This window comes from Neophocaena asiaeorientalis, unplaced genomic scaffold, assembly GCF_003031525.2.
Source record: "Neophocaena asiaeorientalis asiaeorientalis breed wild unplaced genomic scaffold, Neophocaena_asiaeorientalis_V1.1 scaffold268, whole genome shotgun sequence".
NCBI classification, from domain to species: domain Eukaryota; kingdom Metazoa; phylum Chordata; class Mammalia; order Artiodactyla; family Phocoenidae; genus Neophocaena; species Neophocaena asiaeorientalis.
This window is the reverse complement of record NW_020173979.1, coordinates 3,160,946-3,180,966: the sequence shown is the minus strand read 5'-3', so window position 1 is coordinate 3,180,966 and position 20,021 is coordinate 3,160,946. Positions and strand designations below refer to the sequence as shown.

The following is a 20,021-nucleotide window of genomic DNA, read 5'->3' as shown; positions in this document are numbered from 1 at the left end:
GTCAATGTGCAACAGACAAGAATACTGCCTAAGACTGTCATTCATAAGTCACACGTAATAACTGAAATCATGTTAATTACTATGAACATTCTCTGTATTTACTCTAATAGTCATGAGATTTCGATAACACACTTACGAGTAATGCTTAGCAGCCAAAACTTTTGTCTTCCCCACAACGGTACTACAAAAACTAAATGGAGCTAGCGGGAATCCCCTGGCAGTCCAGTGGTTAGGACTCCATGCTTTTGCTGCTGAGGCCATGGGTTCAATCCCTGATCGGGGAACTAAGATCCCATAACACAAAGTAAAACCACATGACACAGGTTTCCACCTAGACTGTCAAAGATCAGTAAGTTGGTCAGGGACTTCCCTGGTGACGCAGTGGTTAAGAGTCCGCCTGCCAATGCAGGGGGCACGGGTTCGAGCCCTGGTCGAGGAGGATCCCACATGCCGCAGAGCAACTAAGCCCACGTGCCAGAACTACTGAGCCTGCGCTCTGGAGCCCGCAAGCCACAACTACTGAGCCTGAGTGCCACAACAGCTGGGCCTGCACGCCTAGAGCTGGTGCTCCACAACGAGAAGCCACCGCAATGAGAAGCCTGCACACCGCCACTAAGAGTAGCCCCCGCTCACCACAACTAGAGAAAGCCAGTGCGCAGCAACAAAGACCCAATGCAGCCAAAAATAAATAAATAAATAAATTTATGGGGAAAAAAAAGTTGGTCAGAACATAGGAAAATAAGAGCAGTCATATTGCTATAGTATTAAATTGGTTAAAATCTATTTGGAGGGCAATTCAGCATCTACTCCCTAAATGTATATACTGTTTGATATAGCAATGTACATAGACGTAAAGATGTAGCTATAGAAAAGGACATTTCACAGTAGCATGGTTTATAGTACCAAAAGACTAGAAACAGCCAGACTGACCTGTGGTACTCCAGACAATGGAATACTACTGCACCTGTAAGAGGAATGAAGCAGATCTAGCTCAACGTATATGGAACAATCTCTAAGACTAACCATTTTAGAGAAAAATCAAATGTATAGAATAGCATATGTTATTTATGGAAAAAACAGGGTAGGGCGGGTAAATATACTCACATACACTAAAACAGTGGTTCTCACATTGGGATCCCCAGACTAGTAGCAGCAGCATCACCTGAGAACTTTTAGAAATGCAAATTATTAGACCCCACTCAGACCTACTAACTCTGAACCTCTGGGGGAAGAGCACAGCAATCTGTGTTTTAATAAGCCTTCCAGGTAATTCTGATGCATGCTGAAGTTTGAGAACCACTGTGGCAGAGCATCTTTAAAGCTATCCAGAAAACTGGGAACAGCTGTTACCTCTGGGGAGAAGAAATGGGATAGGAAGAACAGGCATCTTCAGAGAGACTCTTCACTTCGGTATGTTTGGATTTTTTTCCCCATGTGTATGTATCACTTATTTTAAATAAAAATTAACAATCAAAGCCTACCACTTTGATCCAAAATGGATAAAGAAATGAGCTCAGTGCTTCTGAAAAACTGAATTATGGGTTTTGGTTTACAGCATGATTCTTAAAAGAAAAAAACAACAACCTATTTGAGACCAAGATTTCAATGCAGCAAATAAAGTATATCTATAAATGACTATGTATGGTTTGACATAGTAGAGCCTAAGTTTGGTAGTAATGAACTTGTTAGTTACTGAGCTGGGAGGTTTTAAAAAGGAGAAAAACCTTTTTAGAGGTTTTTTGTTTTTTTTTTTTATCAGAATGAAGCAGATTACCCTTATTGTGGAGAGTAGTAATAATTAAAAACCCAGAATAAAGGCAAAGACAAAGAGAAAAATTGAACTTTTTTTTTAAAAAAAGCACAAAAACCCTACATACTAAAATTGTACACATCAAGTATTGGTCCAATCTTATATCAATCTATTTACAATTAAACAGCACCATGGTTTTCTCATCTAGGTTAGTTAAATGCCCAGAAAATTGTTAATTCAAAGTACACGTTCCTTTAAAATAAAATAAACTATTAAGAGAGCTCCAATCCTCAACAAAAAAAACTACCAACTATAGATTATTATATCACCAAATTTACTTAAGAAAAATAGATTTGAACACTTTTTTTGTCCTCCAGTTGACAAACTTTGAGAGATGTTGCTGTTCAATGTGACACACAAATTAATAAGGAAACATTTTGATGACAGGGGCATTATATTGAAATACCCTCGCATATCTCCACCTCCATATATAAAAATACTCCTTTGGAATTAATGCTGCTGTTGCCTCTTGAATTTAGATTCAATTATCAGTAAACCTAAATTAAATGTAGCCACATCTTTAAAATGATTGCATGGAAAAGAGAAGCAGTTAAAGCTCTCAGAAACATGATATGTTACAATTATAGATATTATGTGCAATCAGGCTATAGGAAATTTAATAGTATTTTAAACATTACATTTAAACTAGTTTCATTTTGCCATTAAAATTAATAATGGTGCTTCACATCCAAAATACATGTGAAGGTTTGATTATTTCTCATTTGAGAACAAGGTAAGTGCCTTCTTGCCTCTACTTTTCCATCTCATGGATTCTCAGGGGTTCAGAAATCACTTGGTAGCCCCCTTCTCACTTATGGGGCCAAGCTTGAAAAGGCTCCAAATTAAATATAATCCTTGGCAGCTTTGTTCCAGTCCTAGTACAGAAGAGTCAGGTTATCTCACCAAATTTTTCAGTCCTCTAATATAATCTGCAGATGCTTCTTAATTTGCCTCTTTGCTAGGAAAGATGAGAGAGGAAAATTCTCATCCACCACAACTACAGGTAACAGTGAACTATGGAAAGCACTAAAGTATAAAGCAACGTATCAACATTTGGTCTCACTGTCGATGTTTAAGTGATGTCAGTAAATATTTCACTCTAGCAAATTATGAGTTGAAATTTTTTCTAAAAGATTGAAGACAGGCACAATTCTCCCAGGCACAGACAGAATGGGTTTTCCTTACACCCTTCCTGCAAATTGGGGGAGAAGAGATAATTACTTTATTATCCTACAGTAGGAACAGCTGTACTTGATTCCATGCATTCCCTGGGATTCCCCTGAATCCCTGGAATGATTCAAGTACATTCCCAGCTGTACTTGATTCCATGCATATCCATGCATTTGGGGGCACAGTTAGCTCTGAAAAGTTCTAAGCAGTGTAGGTAGATCAATGAAGGTTTTACATAGTAGTGTCCTTCTAAGCCTGGATATGAAACAGCTTCATTATACAGACATTTCAAAATACCTATGCAGCAAGAGGACAATAGACTTTTCAACTAAGTTATCAGCTGAAAGTCAGAGATCTGAATGCACTGACTCAATTATTGCCTAGTGTTCCAGAAAGGTGCCTGCCACCAACGTGCTGGAAGACACCAAAATTTAGTGTGAATGTAAACAAGGAGCTCAACATATGGGGATGGGGAAAGCAATATTGAAACACAATTTGCCAGTCTATACTCCTTTATGGCTAAATATCAATTGAGCAAGGAATTAAGACCAGAAAAGAAGAGAACCTCAAGTACTGCTCTTTTCAGTTTCCATTTTAAAAAGCTCAAATTTTATAACTGTTATTGATGATTTCTGGAAATTGTATTTATTTTTTAAGAATTTTATATTCACAGGTGCTTGGTGCTGTTCTGCATGGATGCAATGTTCTATTTACAGTCCAAATCATTTAAATACAGCCATTATACAGTTGTTGGGTATTTTAAAATAAATGGTTATCTATTTCTTAACTGCCTCTTGAATTAGAAACTGTAATTACATGAGTCTCAAAGGCTGGCTCTTTGTGTTTTATTAATTATTTTCGTTGGTCTCCATCACAGATGGAAGTTTTCACTGGTAATTCCTCAGAACTAAATCCATTCATAAGGAATTCAGAGCAGTGAAAATAAATTTCACGCCATAGAGTAGGAAATGATAACAACAACAATAAAAAGGAGCAGGAGGGATCTAGGGACAGCCAGCAGGACCAGTTCAGTTCTCAACTGGTGTTGGGTTTTGCAAAGGTTGGCTCATTATAACCTGTACAACATAGTCCTTTGGGATCTTCAGCTCTTCCAACTTCATTTTGTCGGTGAGAGGTCTGCCAGAAAAGAACCACCGCTGACTAGCCGGTTCCACTCCTTCTGCTGCATGTAGCCGCCTCTTCATGTGGTACACTGTGTCTGTGCTGCGGACCACAAGTTTGAGGTCCTTGCCGGTGGAAAGGCGCAAACGGAGCTGAGATTCATACCCCGAATTGGGTGGTGGCTCAGGAATATCCAGAGTCTCTATGTCGCTCTTTTCCTCTATCATGTTGATTGGTGGTGCCAAGCAGTAGACTGGAAGCTGATACCTATTCCCCAGTTCATCATAGCACTCTGTAAGTGCACCTTAAGAAAGAGAAGATATGAAAAAGAGTTTAATCTAAATGAATGCATTTTTCTTTACATCTTGCAAAATGCTCAAACATCTCATTGGCGTGCCACTGTAGAGAAAAAAATGTAAAATAAGGCCAATCTCTGTCAGTGATCATCAATAATTATTATCAAGACCCATGACCAGGGCTTCCCTGGTGGCGCAGTGGTTGAGAGTCCGCCTGCCGATGGAGGGGACGTGGGTTCGTGCCCCGGTCCGGGAAGATCCCATGTGCCGCGGAGCGGCTGGGCCCGTGAGCCATGGCCGCTGAGCCTGCGTGTCCGGAGCCTGTGCTCCGCAACGGGAGAGGCCACAACAGTGAGAGGCCCACGTACCGAAAAAAAAAAAAAAAGTAAAAGAAAGCACACAAAATTCCAATTTACTAATATTATCAATGCTTAGACCAAATTAATGGGAGATGCCAATTACATTGGGATATCTTTTTAGGAAATGAATCAGCTAACCTTAAAAAAAAAAAAAAGGCAAAAACCCCAGATCCCTAAGCTCAATTCTCCACAACACAGTGTTCCAGAGTGGTTCTCTTAGTGCCTAGACTTCCTAAGTTGAAGTACTCGGCCGGAAGTCCTCAGTCCAAAGAGATCACAAACTAGAGATGACAAGCTTACCAGATGCCATAGTCTCATGGCTTATGTATGGATCTCATTAGCACAACTACCACAGAAATGACTGAGGTGTTTTATTTAACCCAAATTAGTCAATCTGTTACAGAGAAGCTTTGAGTTAAAAAGGAAGAACAAAAGAGGCATGAGGTTTATAACTGGCTAGCTCAGGGGAGGGGGAAAAAAGTGTTTATGGTTTAAAAGAAGGTATTCATGGTTAATTTCTTTATAAAGTATAAACCATTGTAATTACCAGAGCTTCCCCTGGGGAACTTGAAAGCATACTTAATGGATGTTTTATTTTAAGGTTATTCATAATGTGTCTTTTGCTCAAACTGGAACATTTAATGTCAGCTGATTATCAATTTGGATAAAAACCAAAAATATCTACCATATTCAGAACACTCATACACAGGCTAATGAATATGGGGCGTGGACACTGAGAAATGGTTACCAATGAACAAATGACTTAATAAACTGATCTCCATCAATAGGCTGAAAATCCAAAGCATCCCAAATGATGGTGACTGGAACAGTCACCAATCCACCAAGGGTTGAACTGGGCCTGCTTTCTAAGTTACATAAGATGGGCTGGGGTGAGAACTCAGGCACCAAGCATTAATACACGCGAATCTCCCCTTTCCTCTGTATTTAAAAATAATGTTCAGCCTCTGTGTTATTCACTAATCTGAACACTGCTATGACTGTAGAAATAGATATGCTTCAAGCCCAGTTGTGATCACCAGCAATTCCCTACACTAGTAACCATCATACTGCAGTATAAATACTATTTACAAATAGTCAGTTGTGCAAACTTCACTGTTTATATACTTGATATAGCCTTGTCCTAAGGCAAAGAAACCTCAGTGCCTTTCAGGTGGGCTGACCATTAGGAAAACTAGCAAAGAGAAGGTGGAGAGTTCACTACAGACTCATCATCTCTCTCAGGAAAATACCTTCAGATATATATCCCATTGATACTGGGGCGTCAGTAATGTCAGCCTGATAGGAACAAGAACATATATATTTACATAACTGTTTTGCTAGAAAAACATTCTCTAAGAGAGGCACCATTCTAAATCATTACCTTTGGAATCAGGAGACCAAGATGATATTCCCAGCCTTGTTATTAACTAGGTGTACAACCTCGAGCAATGTTCTTTAACCTGTAATACTTCTCTCAATTAGCAAAATGAGGCAGGATAAAAAAGACCTCTAACGTGATTTCCAGGTTTGCACATGCTGCTTCATCTTCATGCACCACAAGAGATAGAAAATAAAAGTGCAAACCAAAGCTGTCAAACTACAGGCAGAACAATGTCTTGACCGAAAGACAGCCTATATTTTTAGCCTCCCTAGAAACCAGGACGAGAGGTGCCACGGCAGCCTCTAGCGCAGTGCTGAAACAGTAGTGCATGCCAAGCTTAAAACAAATGTACAGTCTAACAGGCACTCTGGCTCTTCCTAGAGCTGAATACTCACTCTTTCATCACAATAGAAAGCTGAGTCTTTCCCCTTCTGCCCTTCAGCCCAGCAAGTCAGGGGTTCAGTTTTCAGACTCAAATGGGTGAGAATAAAAACTCCATTGAAGAGGTACAGCTGAAGATGGCATATCTTCTTATTCTAGCTCAGGCAGCCTCCCATCTACGAGGCTGGAAATCAGCTATCCAGACTCTGTTGCTTAGAAGCTCCCATATTCCAATATTTTGGGGAAAGGTAACTTGCAACTTATTTAACATGAAGTTTCCTGGTTTATTCCTTTCCTCACTCCTACCAGTCAAACTATACTGTAATCTGAGTTATAAATATGCTCTAGTTTTAGATTAAACAAAGAACTAAATAGGGGAAGAATTCAGGCCATGAAGTCAAACATCATTTAATTACATTTTTAGGCTGCAGTTTTATGGGTTACCCTATCCCCAAATTAAATATCTGGGATCATAAAGTATCAATAAAAATAATCAATATAGCCCAGAGCTGAGTATTACCCCAAAATTACCTATTCAGAGCAAAATGACTCCTCTGCAGGCTCAAACTCTTTTGAATAATATACTCCTAAATCTTCCACCACTCTATGGCCCCATATCTCTTTATTAAAGAAAAAACTGCTCTGCTAATAGGGTCTCTAATCACACAATCTCTTTAGGACTTCATAAAGATCACTAGAAAACAATTCTCGCGTTCCAGAGTTGCTGCATGAACACTTACTAAACACCTAGAAGTGTGTAGGATATGTCACTGGCACTAAGTAGAGAAGGTTACAAGAGAGCCAAGACTGTCCTTGACCCCCAGGAGCTTATAATCAAGGTGAGCAGACACAGCATACCGACCAAAGATTTAAATACAAATTGACACTGAAAATCAAACATAGGAGCTGAGATATCACACAATAGAAATGTGACTAGAGTTGGTAGAGCCAAGAAGGAAAAATTCTGTAGAAATAGTGTGTTCTGGGCATGACACAGAATACAAATGTAGGGCATCCCAAGAAATACGAATGATATGGAAACAAGAATTAGTACAAGAGGGACTTCCCTGGTAGTGCAGTGGTTAAGACTCCACGCTCCCAATGCAGGGGGCCCGGTTCAATCCCTGGCCAGGGAACTAGATCCCACATGCTGCAACTAAGAGTTTGCATGCCACAACTGAGGAGCCCTCGAGCCACAACTAAGGAGCCCGCTTGCCCCAACTAAGGAACCCGCTTGCTGCAACTAAGACCCAGTGCAACCAAATAAATAAATATTTTTTTTAAAAGAAGAATTAGTACAAGATAAGTAGGGGATAACAAGTGGCTCTGCTGAGGTGGAATACACAATCAATGGTATGAAATTACTAAACAGAGAGCAATAGTGAAAACCTGATAGGAGGGTTCAGGAGTTTAGACTTAATACCCTAGGAAATTTCTAGAGGAGGCTAGTATAGGTCCATGTGGCTAATATAGGTCCATGAGTCATTCATCCAACAAATATTGAGTGCCTACTATATGCCAAGCAATGTTTCAGGTGCTAGGGTTATGCTAGTGAAGAAGACAAAGCCTAAAGATTATTTTATTATTTGCATGAAGGGAGAGTGACTGACTGGAATCAGGGGGCCCTGCTAAAATGACTGGCTGACTAACAATGCAAAGAAATGGATCTGAGAGAACTGGTGGTAAGGGGCGAGACCTAATGATAGGTTAGGAAAGGAATCACCTAACCAGGAAATAAGAGTGACAGAGAATTTAGGGTTACAAGATTCTCTGCTTGGATTCTTTCTTTGTTTTTAATTTACTTATTTATGTATTTATTTTTGGCTGCGTTGGGTCTTCGTTGCTGCGCGCGGGCTTTGTCTAGTTGTGGCAAGCGGAGGCTACTCTTCGTTGCGGTGCACAGGCTTCTCATTGCGGTGGCTTCTCTTGTTGCGGAGCACAGGCTCTAGGCGTGCAGGCTTCAGCAGTTGTGGCACACAGTCTCAGCAGTTGTGGCTTGCAGGCTCTAGAGCGCTGGCTCAGTAGTTGTGACACACGGGCTTAGCTGTCTGCTGCATGTGGGGTCTTCCTGGACCAGGGATCGAACCCATGTCCCCTGCACTGGCAGGCAGATTCTCAACCACTGCGCCACCAGGGAAGCCCTCTGCTTGGATTCTTAACTGCTTCAGGTTCAGGGAGATACTTCAATTGAGTTATCTGAAGGTAACTGAAGAAGCATATTGGGAAAAGGGTAAAAGCAGTCTGTAGCGTAATAAGTTTAAACATAAAAGCAAACACTTAAGGGGGCTTACTAGCTCTGTCTAAGCACTTTACATACATTAACACTTAATCCTCACAACAGCCCTCTAAGGTAAGTCTATCATACTCATTTTACAAATGGGAAAACTGAAGAAGAGAGAGGTAGCTTGCCCAGGGTCAGAGATAAGTAACACAGTAAAATAATCTGATTCCTGAAGAAGTCAATGTGTAACATAGGGATAAGGCTATAGGGCTTGTGACAGCTCTACGAGACTCCCAGGTTAATGATATGGTTAAGGAGAGGAAGAAATATGCTTGGAAAAAGGCAGAGGACAAACACCAGAGGGATGAAGAACCAAATGTGAATCACAAGGAGCAAGAAACCAACACTCCAAATGCAGCCCAACAATACGTTTGCCAGTGATGTTAGTGACAGGTCAAAGAAGCATCTGGAAGATGAGGCAAAAGAAAGTGTTGACTAAGAAGTTTCAGTGCTGCGAAGCCACCACATGTAGTGACAAAATGGACCTATTACTATCACTGTCTCATCTTTGATATTTGAGAGCAATGTGTAAAAAACAGGGCATGGTTAGAAGAGAGCTTTGCTTAAAGAAACACTATTTAAACACAGAGGGAAGGAACCACTCTAAAAGTTGATAACATAAGGATTTTTTTACGTTTCCAAAAATCACTCCTAGCTATGTTTGCATATGCAATTTACAAAGGGCTTTTAATCATCACCCACTGGCCACTGACGGTGCAGTTCATCTAATAATTCTTCACTAGCTCTAAAGACATTCTAGCCAGGCTTGCTTAGATTGTTCACCTAAGTACTTGTCTTTTTTTCCCCTTCTCCTCAAAAACCCATTATAGGCCTCACTCAAGTCCTAGCAGAGACAGATGGCCACCGGGATAAATGACTGCCAGGCCACGGCTTCCGCAGGTCAGGAAGCCCTGAAAGCTCCCCAGGGTAGGAAGAAAGCTGCCAAGACTACCTTCTGTTCTGATTTCATACATAATTTTTTTTTTTTTTTTTTTTGGTGGTACGCGGGCCTCTCACTGCTGTGGCCTCTCCCGTTGCGGAGCACAGGCTCCGGACGTGCAGGCTCAGCGGCCATGTCTCACAGGCCTAGCTGCTCCGCGGCATGTGGGATCTTCCCGGACTGGGACACGAACCCATGTCCCCTGCATCAGCAGGCGGACTCTCAACCACTGCGCCACCAGGGAAGCCCCATACGTAATTTTTTGAAGTTGTTTTTATTTATCTTCTATCTAGATGACTGGCTCAGATGTTCTATTTTCCTTGGTCAACACTTTTCTATGGCTGTTTTTAATTAGGCTTCAAAATATTTCACAAGAAACTTACAAAGACTAAATTATATACCAAATAATAAAAATAGCTTTACTACATGCCAGAACGTCTAACACTTTACTCTTTCTCAAGTAGCTTTCAGGTTAAAAAGAAAGACGTCTTTTTAAGCATTCGAAGGCCTCACTGGTTTTCCCTCTATGTTCACTCCTGCAAGACTGCAGCTCAGTCTTAAAATTTTTACCACGTGAGACTTGCAGAGCTACATGAACAAATCTGCAAAAGTTAAAAATAAATTTTTATGTAAGGAAACTTTTGAGGATATTAAAATGTTACCTTGATTGTAGTGATGGTTTCATGGGTGTTTACATGTCAAAGCTAACCAAACTGCACACTTTAAATATGTGCTGTTTACTGTTCTTCAATATACCTCAACAGAGTTGAAAACATTTAATATTTAAAACATACTAGCAATCTGATGTAGAAAACAGTCCTCCCAAAATTAATTAAGAAATTAGGAAAGCAATATCCTAGAACTGCAAGGCTTTTGTCACATTGGGGGTTTCTTCCAAGGATGAGAAAAGACGTCTTTATTCTCGACTTCACTTTTCTAACTGATCCAGAAGGCGTGAACTCTTCATAAAACATGACTTCCTAAGACAACAGAAGACCTAAACACATAAGTGAGTTGGACACAGCTAAAAAAGAAAAGAACACTGAAATAACAGAAAGAATGGGAAGGAAAGAAAGAGTGGGTTAGACCTATGATTCAGGCAGCCCACTGTTGAGCCTGACAGAGGAAAAGAAGACTGGAGAAGCAGTAAATGTGATAGAAGGAACAGTGGCTTTGGAGCCATCACACCCAAATTTTAATTTGAATCCTAATCTTGGACATATTCAGTCTGTTTCCTCAAGGACTATACTATCTACCTCACAAAGTAGTTGTAAGGATTAAATAATAAAACACATGCAAAATTGACTAGTACATATAATGTCAGTTCCCTTCTCATACAAGTTTTAAATCTCAGAACCAGACTTACGGAGAAGAGCTCACCAATAGCAATATCACAAAGGATCAAAGTTTCATAATGTTTGAGCCCACTGCTTTACGCTTCATGGGGTCCTTTACAAACCTCACAATAATGTCAAAAGGGCCATCGAAATTACCCTTCATCCAGGTGTTATGAGCCGTCTTTCAGGACTAACTAATTACAGGCTCTCTCATGCAAACACTTTGCTGGGAATTATATTAAGCTTATGTCTGATAGTCAGGCTTTAGGAGAAGCAGGTTCAGTTGTCTCATTCCACCAAATTAGCTATTAAGACTGGGATTCAGAAGTACCAAGTCTATCATCTCTCCTAGCAAGCACGGGTGAAAAGTGGCCTAGTTTGGATGTATTACCAAAGTCTTACGATGGTTAGACCATGATTAAGAGCTTGTGTAACATTTGGCCACATTTCTAACGGGACACTGATCTTTAATTCCAACTCTTTAAAAGGAACAGAGGAACAGACCAGCAGCACTCAGGCACTGGTTTATTTGGCTGACCTGGCTTTACAGAAGTGGAAGTCGGTGCAGTACACTTCCTGGGACCACATCAGAAACCCTGCTTTCCATCCACCCCCACCACCCAGAATGGCAAAGAAAGGAGGTCTTCTTCAGAGACAAGCCTACTGACTCAGGGACAAACTCCCACCTCAGCTATTTTAGGCCCTTTGCTGCTCTACCTGAAGAAAAAGGGTGACAGCAGCCGAGGAGTGGATAAAGCTACACTGTGTAACTCCAAATCATTTTTGTTTCGTTGAGGATAGAGAGGAAAAGGATATAACATTTAATTGATGATTAGTCAGTCATCAGATCCTTTATTAAGGCCCCATTTCATTTCTAAACACAAGTCTGGTAAAAATCCTCTGTCTCTCATGTATGTACAATTTTCATGCTTTCGTTCTTAAGCTTTATGTTCATAAATTAAGTTTATTAAATGACAAATTCTTATAGGGACCTTTAAAGGAATCAGAATTCATGGCTTGCTTTTTTTTTTTTTTTTTAATTTATTTTATTTATTTATTTTTGGCTGCGTTGGGTCTTCGTTGCTGTGTGCGGGCTTTCTCTAGTTGTGGTGAGCGGGGGCTTCTCTTGTTGCAGAGCACAGGCTCTAAGCACCCGGGCTTCAGTAGTTGTGGCTCGCAGGCTCTAGAGCGTAGGCTCAGTAGTTGTGGCGCGCGGACTTAGCTGCTCCGCAGCATGTGGGATCTTCCCAGACCAGGGCTCAAAGCCATGTCCCCTGCACTGGCAGGCAGATTCTTAACCACTGCACCACCAGGGAAGCCCCATGGCTTGCTTCTGAATGGGCGTCTAACACACTTAAAGGAAAGAGAAACAAGGCCTACACATATGCATCTCCTATCTGTCCATGTCTGAGAGAATTCACTTGTTTCTCTTTAGTATTAATAGAAGTATATCATTTTAAAGTATTCTAGGGACTTCCCTGGTGGCGCAGTGGTTAAGAATCCGCCTGCCAATGCAGGGGACACGGGTTCCAGCCCTGGTCCAGGAAGATCCCACATGCCATGGAGCAACTAAGCGCATGCACCACAACTACTGAGCCTGCGCTCTAGAGCCTGCAAGCCACAACTGCTGAAGCCTGTGCACCTAGAGCCCGTGCTCCACAACAAGAGAAGCCACCGCAATGAGAAGCACGCACACCGCAACAAAGAGTAGCACCGGCTCACTGCAACTAGAGATAGCCTGCAAGTAGCAGCGAAGACCCAATGTAGCCAAAGATAAACAAATAAAATAAATAAATTTATAAAAAAACAAAGTATTCTATATAGTGTGGGAGAGAACTAAAATGGTACACATGGAATTAACATTGAAAATTACTCATGTAGTAACTTTACAGAAAACACAGATGAAATGTCCTGACCCTGTAACTTAGTTGCTTTAGTTACCGTTAGATCTAGGACTTGAGTTCAAAACCCAATTTCATGACTTCTACCTCGGAAAAATAATGTAACTTCCCTGTGCTTCAGTTTTCTCATCTGTTTAAAATGTGGACTGTTGTAGGTGATTATCACAGGCATGAGAATTAAATAACATCAATTCAAAACATGAACTGATAGTATTCTATTATTTCTGAGTCTCAGACCAGGAGTTCTTTTCATCATGTTGGCTTCCTATACACAGAAATGCTCTATTTATGCTATTTATAAGTGCCTTAGTTTTAAACAACTTAAACTGCATTATACATAATTTAATTTATTCACATTTGATATATTCTGAGACAAGAAAGACCAGGAAAAAGAAAAAAAAATTCTGGGCAACTCCTTTCTCACCTGTATTTTGAAGGTGACTAAAAAATAAAAGTTTTTCAAGAATTACTATTTTCTATCTCACATATCCTGAAGAATGAGAAAGGACAAAAGAAAATGGCCTTCAAAAGTCCAACTGAGGGCTTCCCTGGTGGCACAGTGGTTGAAAGTCCGCCTGCCGATGCAGGGGACGTGGGTTCGTGCCCCGGTCCGGGAAGATCCCACATGCCGCGGAGTGGCTGGACCCATGAGCTGTGGCCGCTGAGCCTGCGCGTCCGGAGCCTGTGCTCCACAACGGGAGAGGCCACAACAGTGAGAGGCCCGCGTACCGCAAAAAAAAAAAAAAAAAAAAAAAAGTCCAACTGAATGGGTAATAGCGAGCAGCTACTCCTCCTATACAGGGAAGATTAAGAAGGGAGCTTTTACACGTGAATTGCAAGGAGATGGAAAACACATTAATTGTAGATGCTAAAGAAATAAACAACAACCTTTCTAGAAAATTGGAAGGTAGGGAAAGGAGTAGGCAATTTTAAAAATCTTTTTAAATCTTCTGAATAATAATTTTAAAAAAGCATTAAATCCTCCTCTTTACCAGATAAACAGATACTGTTTCTGAAAGAGCTCTCACCGAAAATATCTGAATAGCCACTATGAACCAGACTCTGTGAAATATGAAAATAAAAACCACCTTCTTTTCCCCATGTTTATGCTAATTTGGGCATGCCATTTAATCTATAAGCTGGTTTCACAGGCAAAACACTGTATTTAGGAATGTTTTTAGGAATTTCAGGTAGTGACAAAATAGCACTCAATTAGAAAAAGGAAATAAACTCTTTAAGAAATTTAAGACCATGAGTAAAAAATGCTGTGTTAATAATGAAAACTAAAGCTCTTCTAGGACGGGGAGGCTGTGGGAAAGAAGTAGCAGACATTAGAATCACGGAGGGAGCTTTTTCCACAATACTACACTATTACACATGTCCGTATCATCCTCTACCTGAGTCATAATTTCCGAAGTGAAAATATACATTCATATGTAAAATCCCCAGGTAGTTATGACACCAACTTCCCTCTTAAAAATCCCTACTGCCATTTGAGAATAACAAACTAAAGACTTCTCACAGATATCAATGGAGGGAGATAATTAAAGAGCACAGAATTATTTTGTGCTTGGACAGGCAGGAATATAATAAATATAACCTGCTGACTGAACACATTAATTATCAAGGGAACCACTATAAGAGAAAGAAAAGAAAGAGAAAATATGGGGAAAAGAGTTTTTTGTTGTTTCCTTGAAACAACAGAAAAGGTAACTATCATCACAAGAAAAAAGGCCATTGACAAATACATAATTTTTATGCATAAAACACTGACACTAAATACAATTTAAATCAAAAAGGGCATAATCCTTGCTTACTTTGAGCATACGATCTAAAATAACAGACAACACAGATACAAACAACATTTACAAAGACATTTTCATATGGTTTTCAAGGTTTAAAGAACTTTATATATAAAGTTAAATATATATAATATTTATCCTGGGAAGATAATATGAATAAGGTTGAGATAACAAAAAGATTATGGGAAGAGAAGAGAGGATGAGATGAAAACAAAAAAGGAGATTTTTGGAAGAAAACTTAGAAAGGAGTGTATATCCTAGGATCTCTTCAGGCTGTCAATCTATGATTAGTTCAGCAATCTTATGGGTAATACTGACAGATGGAGATGAAGGGGATGGGCATGGATCAGGTGTGAGATGATGCTAAACTAACAATGTCCTCACTGCTAGGTGTCTAATTAATAAATCTACTACTAAAAATAAATTTAAAAAATAAAAAATAAATCTACTACTGGGCTTCCCTGGTGGCACAGTGGTTAAGGATCTGCCTGCCAAGGCAGGGGACACGGGTTCGAGCCCTGCTCTGGGAAGATCCCACATGCCGCGGAGCAGCTAAGCCCATGCGCCACAACTACTGAACTCGCGCTGTAGAGCCCACAAGCCACAACTGCTGAAGCCTGGGTGCCTAGAGCCCATGCTCTGCAACAAGAGAAGCCACCGCAATGAGAAGTCCGCTCACCACAACTAGAGAAAGCCCGCACATGGCAACAAGGGCCAAACACAGCCAAAAATAAATAAATAAAATAAAAATTTAAAATAAATCTGCCACTATTGTTGCTATTGAATCAACATAACCTCAAAATTCCATTAGGCATATGCCCAAAAGAAGGGTATCCTAAAAGCCAAAGAAAGATGTTACCGGTAGACAGTACATCCAGAAAATGACTGAAATCTATAATTTAGGTGCAAGGAATTTACTTGTTAATGTCAGAGTTCAAGAAATACAATCCTTGAGAGGGCAGACAGCAGAGGCAAGAAGAACTACAATCCTGCAGCCTGTGGAGCAAAAACCACATTCACAAAAAGACAGACCAGATGAAAAGGCAGAGGGCTATGCACCAGATGAAGGAACAAGATAAAACCCCAGAAAAACAACTAAATGAAGTGGAGATAGGCAACCTTCCAGAAAAAGAATTCAGAATAATGATAGTGAAGATGATCCAGGACCTCGGAAAAAGAATGGAGGCAAAGATCGAGAAGATGCAAGCAATGTTTAACAAAGACCTAGAAGAATTAAAGAACAAACGAACAGATGTACAATACAATAACTGAAATGAAAAATATACTAGAAGGAATCAATAGCAGAATAACTGAGGCAGAAAAACGGATAAGTGACCTGGAAGACAGAATGGTGGAATTCACTGCTGTGGAACAGAATAAAGAAAAAAGAATGAAAAGAAATGAAGACAGCCTAAGAAACCTCTGCGACAACATTAAACATAAAAACATTCGCATTATACGGGTCCCAGAAGGAGAAGAGAGAAAGAAAGGACCCTCACACCAGTCAGAATGGGCATCATCAGAAAATCTACAAACAACAAATGCTGGAGAGGGTGTGGAGAACAGGGAACCCTCTTGCACTGTTGGTAGGAAGGTAAATTGATACAGCCACTATGGAAAACAGTATGGAGGGTCCTTAAAAAGCTAAAAGTAGAATTACCATATGACCCAGGAATCCCACTACTGGGCATATATCCAGAGAAAACCATAATTCAAAAAGACACATGCACCCCAATGTTCACTGCAGCACTATTTACAATAGCCAGGTCATGGAAGCAACCTAAATGCCCATCGACAGAGGAATGGATAAAGAAGATGTGGTACATGTATACAATGGAATATTACTCAGCCATAAAAAGGAACGAAATTGGGTCATTTGTAGAGACGTGGATGGATCTAGAGACGGTCATACAGAGTGAAGTTAAGTCAGAAAGAGAAAAATAAATATCGTATATTAACGCATATATGTGGAACCTAGAAAAATGGTACAGATGAACCGGTTTGCAGGGCAGAAATTAAGACACAGATGTAGAGAACAGACGTATGGACACCAAGGGGGGAAAGTGGTGGGTGGGCGGTGGTGGTGGTGGTGGGATGAACTGGGAGATTGGGATTGACATGTATACACTAATATGTATAAAATGGATTAACTAATGAGAACCTGCTGTATAAAAAAATAAATAAAATTTAAAAAAAAGATACAATCATCAGCACTACTATTTATTAAGTGTTTTTTGGACTATGGTAAGCAATTTACATGTTTTATAATCACATTTAATCAATACGACCACCCTACAATGTAGGTACTTACAATCCATATTTTACAGATGAGAGAAATGAAGCTTACAGAAAAGAAGCAATTTGCCCAAAGGCACATAGCTATAAGTAATACAGTAGAGGCAGGAAGTAAGGCTAGGTCTGATACCAAAGCCTGAGCTAAACAAGAGCTAAAGCCTATGCAATATTTTAAACTCAAAATATGAAGTACTTTGGGATGGTTAGGGTTTAATACAACAAAATGTATCCAAAGTAAAATTTCAATTAAGTAATTACACCTAAAAGATGGAAGGGATTTCACCAATACCAGTGAGGTGTAGGTAAAAACATGTAACTAAATAGCTAAGTTATAAACTAATGGTGAGTTAGAGTACCTGACGAAATATAATTCAAAAGTCCACCCAAGAAACATTATTGATAAGTTTCAGATATGAACAAGGGAAATCAATCAAGGGTACCAATGACAATAATATTAATACACATAAAGTTATTACAGAGCTTTCAAAGAGGAAAGCTTGAGGAAAGTCAATTTGACTCTTTCACGCTAAAGCAGAAAATATTCCTTAAACATAGAGGGGACGAGTTGAGGCTCATCCAATATTCTCAAATTTCCAAGAATAATTCTCCCCAGTCTGTTGGTTGGTGGGGCTGCCAGGATCATTACTTTGCGGTTCACACAGATAAACAGAAATGAGGGACTTGAGTTTTTAGAGATCTGAGCCCGTTTCTAATAGGATATGTATAGGTCCCTACCTTAAATGTAACAGAGCTGTTATGCCTCCATGAACTTGTAAACAAGGCCATAATTAACAGAACAAAATTAGATTTTCCCATAGGTAACTATGACAGGTACAAAGTAAGGAAGTCAAAGTTCCAAGGTTCTGGGCCTTGGGCTCCTAAATCACAGATAAACACCACCCCCACCCCACTCGCAGGCCTGTACAGATACCAATATATTCTGCTTTTAAAATATAGGATGTAAGCAGTAAAAAGAGATGGATGATAAAACTAACTGTAAAGGAAGGCCCTTCCCTTTATATTATATAAAGGTAGTATTTGAAGACAAATTATAGAACTAAGAAAGGTAATGGAACAAGGTGATATCCACTCCAGTCATGTAAGAAGTAAAGAATTCAGAGACTATCCATGAAAATAGGGACTAAAGAGTCATACTAAAACTGCATTCTATTATAAATTTTTCAAATGTAGGACGGATTATTTTTACACCTGCGTAGAAAAAGTGATCTATATATAGTGATCTATATATATAGGGTGCTCAATGTTATTAACCCAAGCCCATCCTAATAAGGTTTTATTACTAAAGAACAGAACAGCTATGGAATATATATTTTTAAAAGTTTCTTGGAAGCACAATTAATTCGGGAAATTAATGGAGATTTGGAACACTGGAAAGGATACTAAGTTAAATACCTTTTATTTGACAAAGAGTCAAAGCCGATGATTAAACAGTGAAAAGCACTGTTCCTCTGAAAATGTAGACAAAGTAAGATACTGAACGATACTTGTGTTTCTCTTCAGATCATATGAATCTTTCACCTTTTACTAAAAATTCCCATGGGGGGGAAAAAGAAAGGAAAGAAGAAAAGAAAAAAAAGGAAGATACTGCAAACAAAACAATGAGAGTATAATAATAAATAGAAAACTATTCAACGAAATATAGGATTATATCGGGCCTAAAGAGACAACTTAGAAAAATATTAACTTGAAAAACTGAAAAGTCAATTTATAAATATAGTAATCAACAGAACAAGAATATAATATACTGTAAAATTAACATTTGAATCTTAGTATAGCATGAAACTTTTTTGTTTCTAATCAAGGAGACTAAACATGAGGATATGCATGCATCCAGCATACATGTGTCCCTGGAAACATTCAAAGCTTATGGTGGTCGTTAGAGTCACATTCCTAAGCAAAGGAGAGAGGTTTCTAATAAAGCTCAGGGATACAGTCATAGAAAACTGTCCTTAAGAACATGTGAGACTCACTTCTAAGTTTAGGTTTGCTCATTATGTTAAAAACAGACTTAATGAGAAAGGATAATGACTAAAGGTGTGTCCACTGAGTCTCCATGGCTTCTGAGATCTAAACTTGAGACTATCTCTCTAGTGCTAGCAGGAAACCAGTGAACTAGAAGCTCTAGAAGATTGGGGCCGGGGGGAGGCCTTGATGGAGAACTAGATTAGACGGAAGTTAGAAAATACAGGTTTATCAAGTGTTCTCTTTCTTGATATTAAAAAATACACATACACATACACACACACACACACACACACACACACACACACACACACACACACAGAGTAAACCTATCTCCAGCTAAAAGATATACAAGAAGCAAAGAGGAATGTTCCTCTTTGCTACATTAAAAAAAAAGAATAATGCATAGCAAGAAAATGAACACTTCCCATTTGGTTTCTTGCCATTAGAAAGGAGCTGATGATGTTCCACTTTGTCCTTGACAACAACCAAACCTACCATGTGGTAACGTTATGTTCGCACCATCAATGATTGCCTGTGCCAGTTCATGATCATTGCTTTCAAAAGCATGTGCTGCAGCCTTCAAGGCATCCCAAATCTCTTTACGGCCTTCAAAAGCTGGTGCAGTATCCCAAAATTCATCTCTCTTGCTGCGTAGTTGTCCATCTGTCATGGGATAATCACTTTTCCATTTGGGTTTCTCCTTTTTCAAAGGCTGGTTACGACCTAAAGCGACTGAGAAGAAAAATAAAAGGCTGACATCAAAACCAAAATTTATAAAAGATGTTTTAATAGCTATCTGGCCATTCTTCTTTGGTTCTTTCATCAAAATTATAGCTGGAAAGTTGGCCCACTAGCTAACTCTTGCATTCTGAATTCCCCTAACCTATTTTATTTTAGATCTACAAGAGCAAATGGAGATATTAGGTGGCTCTACCCAAATCTTCCAGTGACAAGTTAGTA

The 20,021-nt window shown here is 39.5% G+C and overlaps 1 protein-coding gene across 1 annotated transcript; it reads right to left on the bottom strand.

Moving 5' to 3' along the window:
• Nucleotides 1-685: 685 nt before the first annotated feature.
• On the bottom strand, nucleotides 686-19,789 carry UBTD2 (ubiquitin domain containing 2). Its single transcript, XM_024753345.1, has 2 exons — nucleotides 19,557-19,789; nucleotides 686-4,406 (listed from the first exon to the last, which is right to left on the bottom strand). Exons 1-2 carry the CDS (start codon nucleotides 19,729-19,731, stop codon nucleotides 4,009-4,011), a joined length of 573 nt encoding a protein of 190 aa, XP_024609113.1. The 5' UTR covers nucleotides 19,732-19,789; the 3' UTR covers nucleotides 686-4,008.
• Between the last annotated feature and the right edge of the window lie 232 nt (nucleotides 19,790-20,021).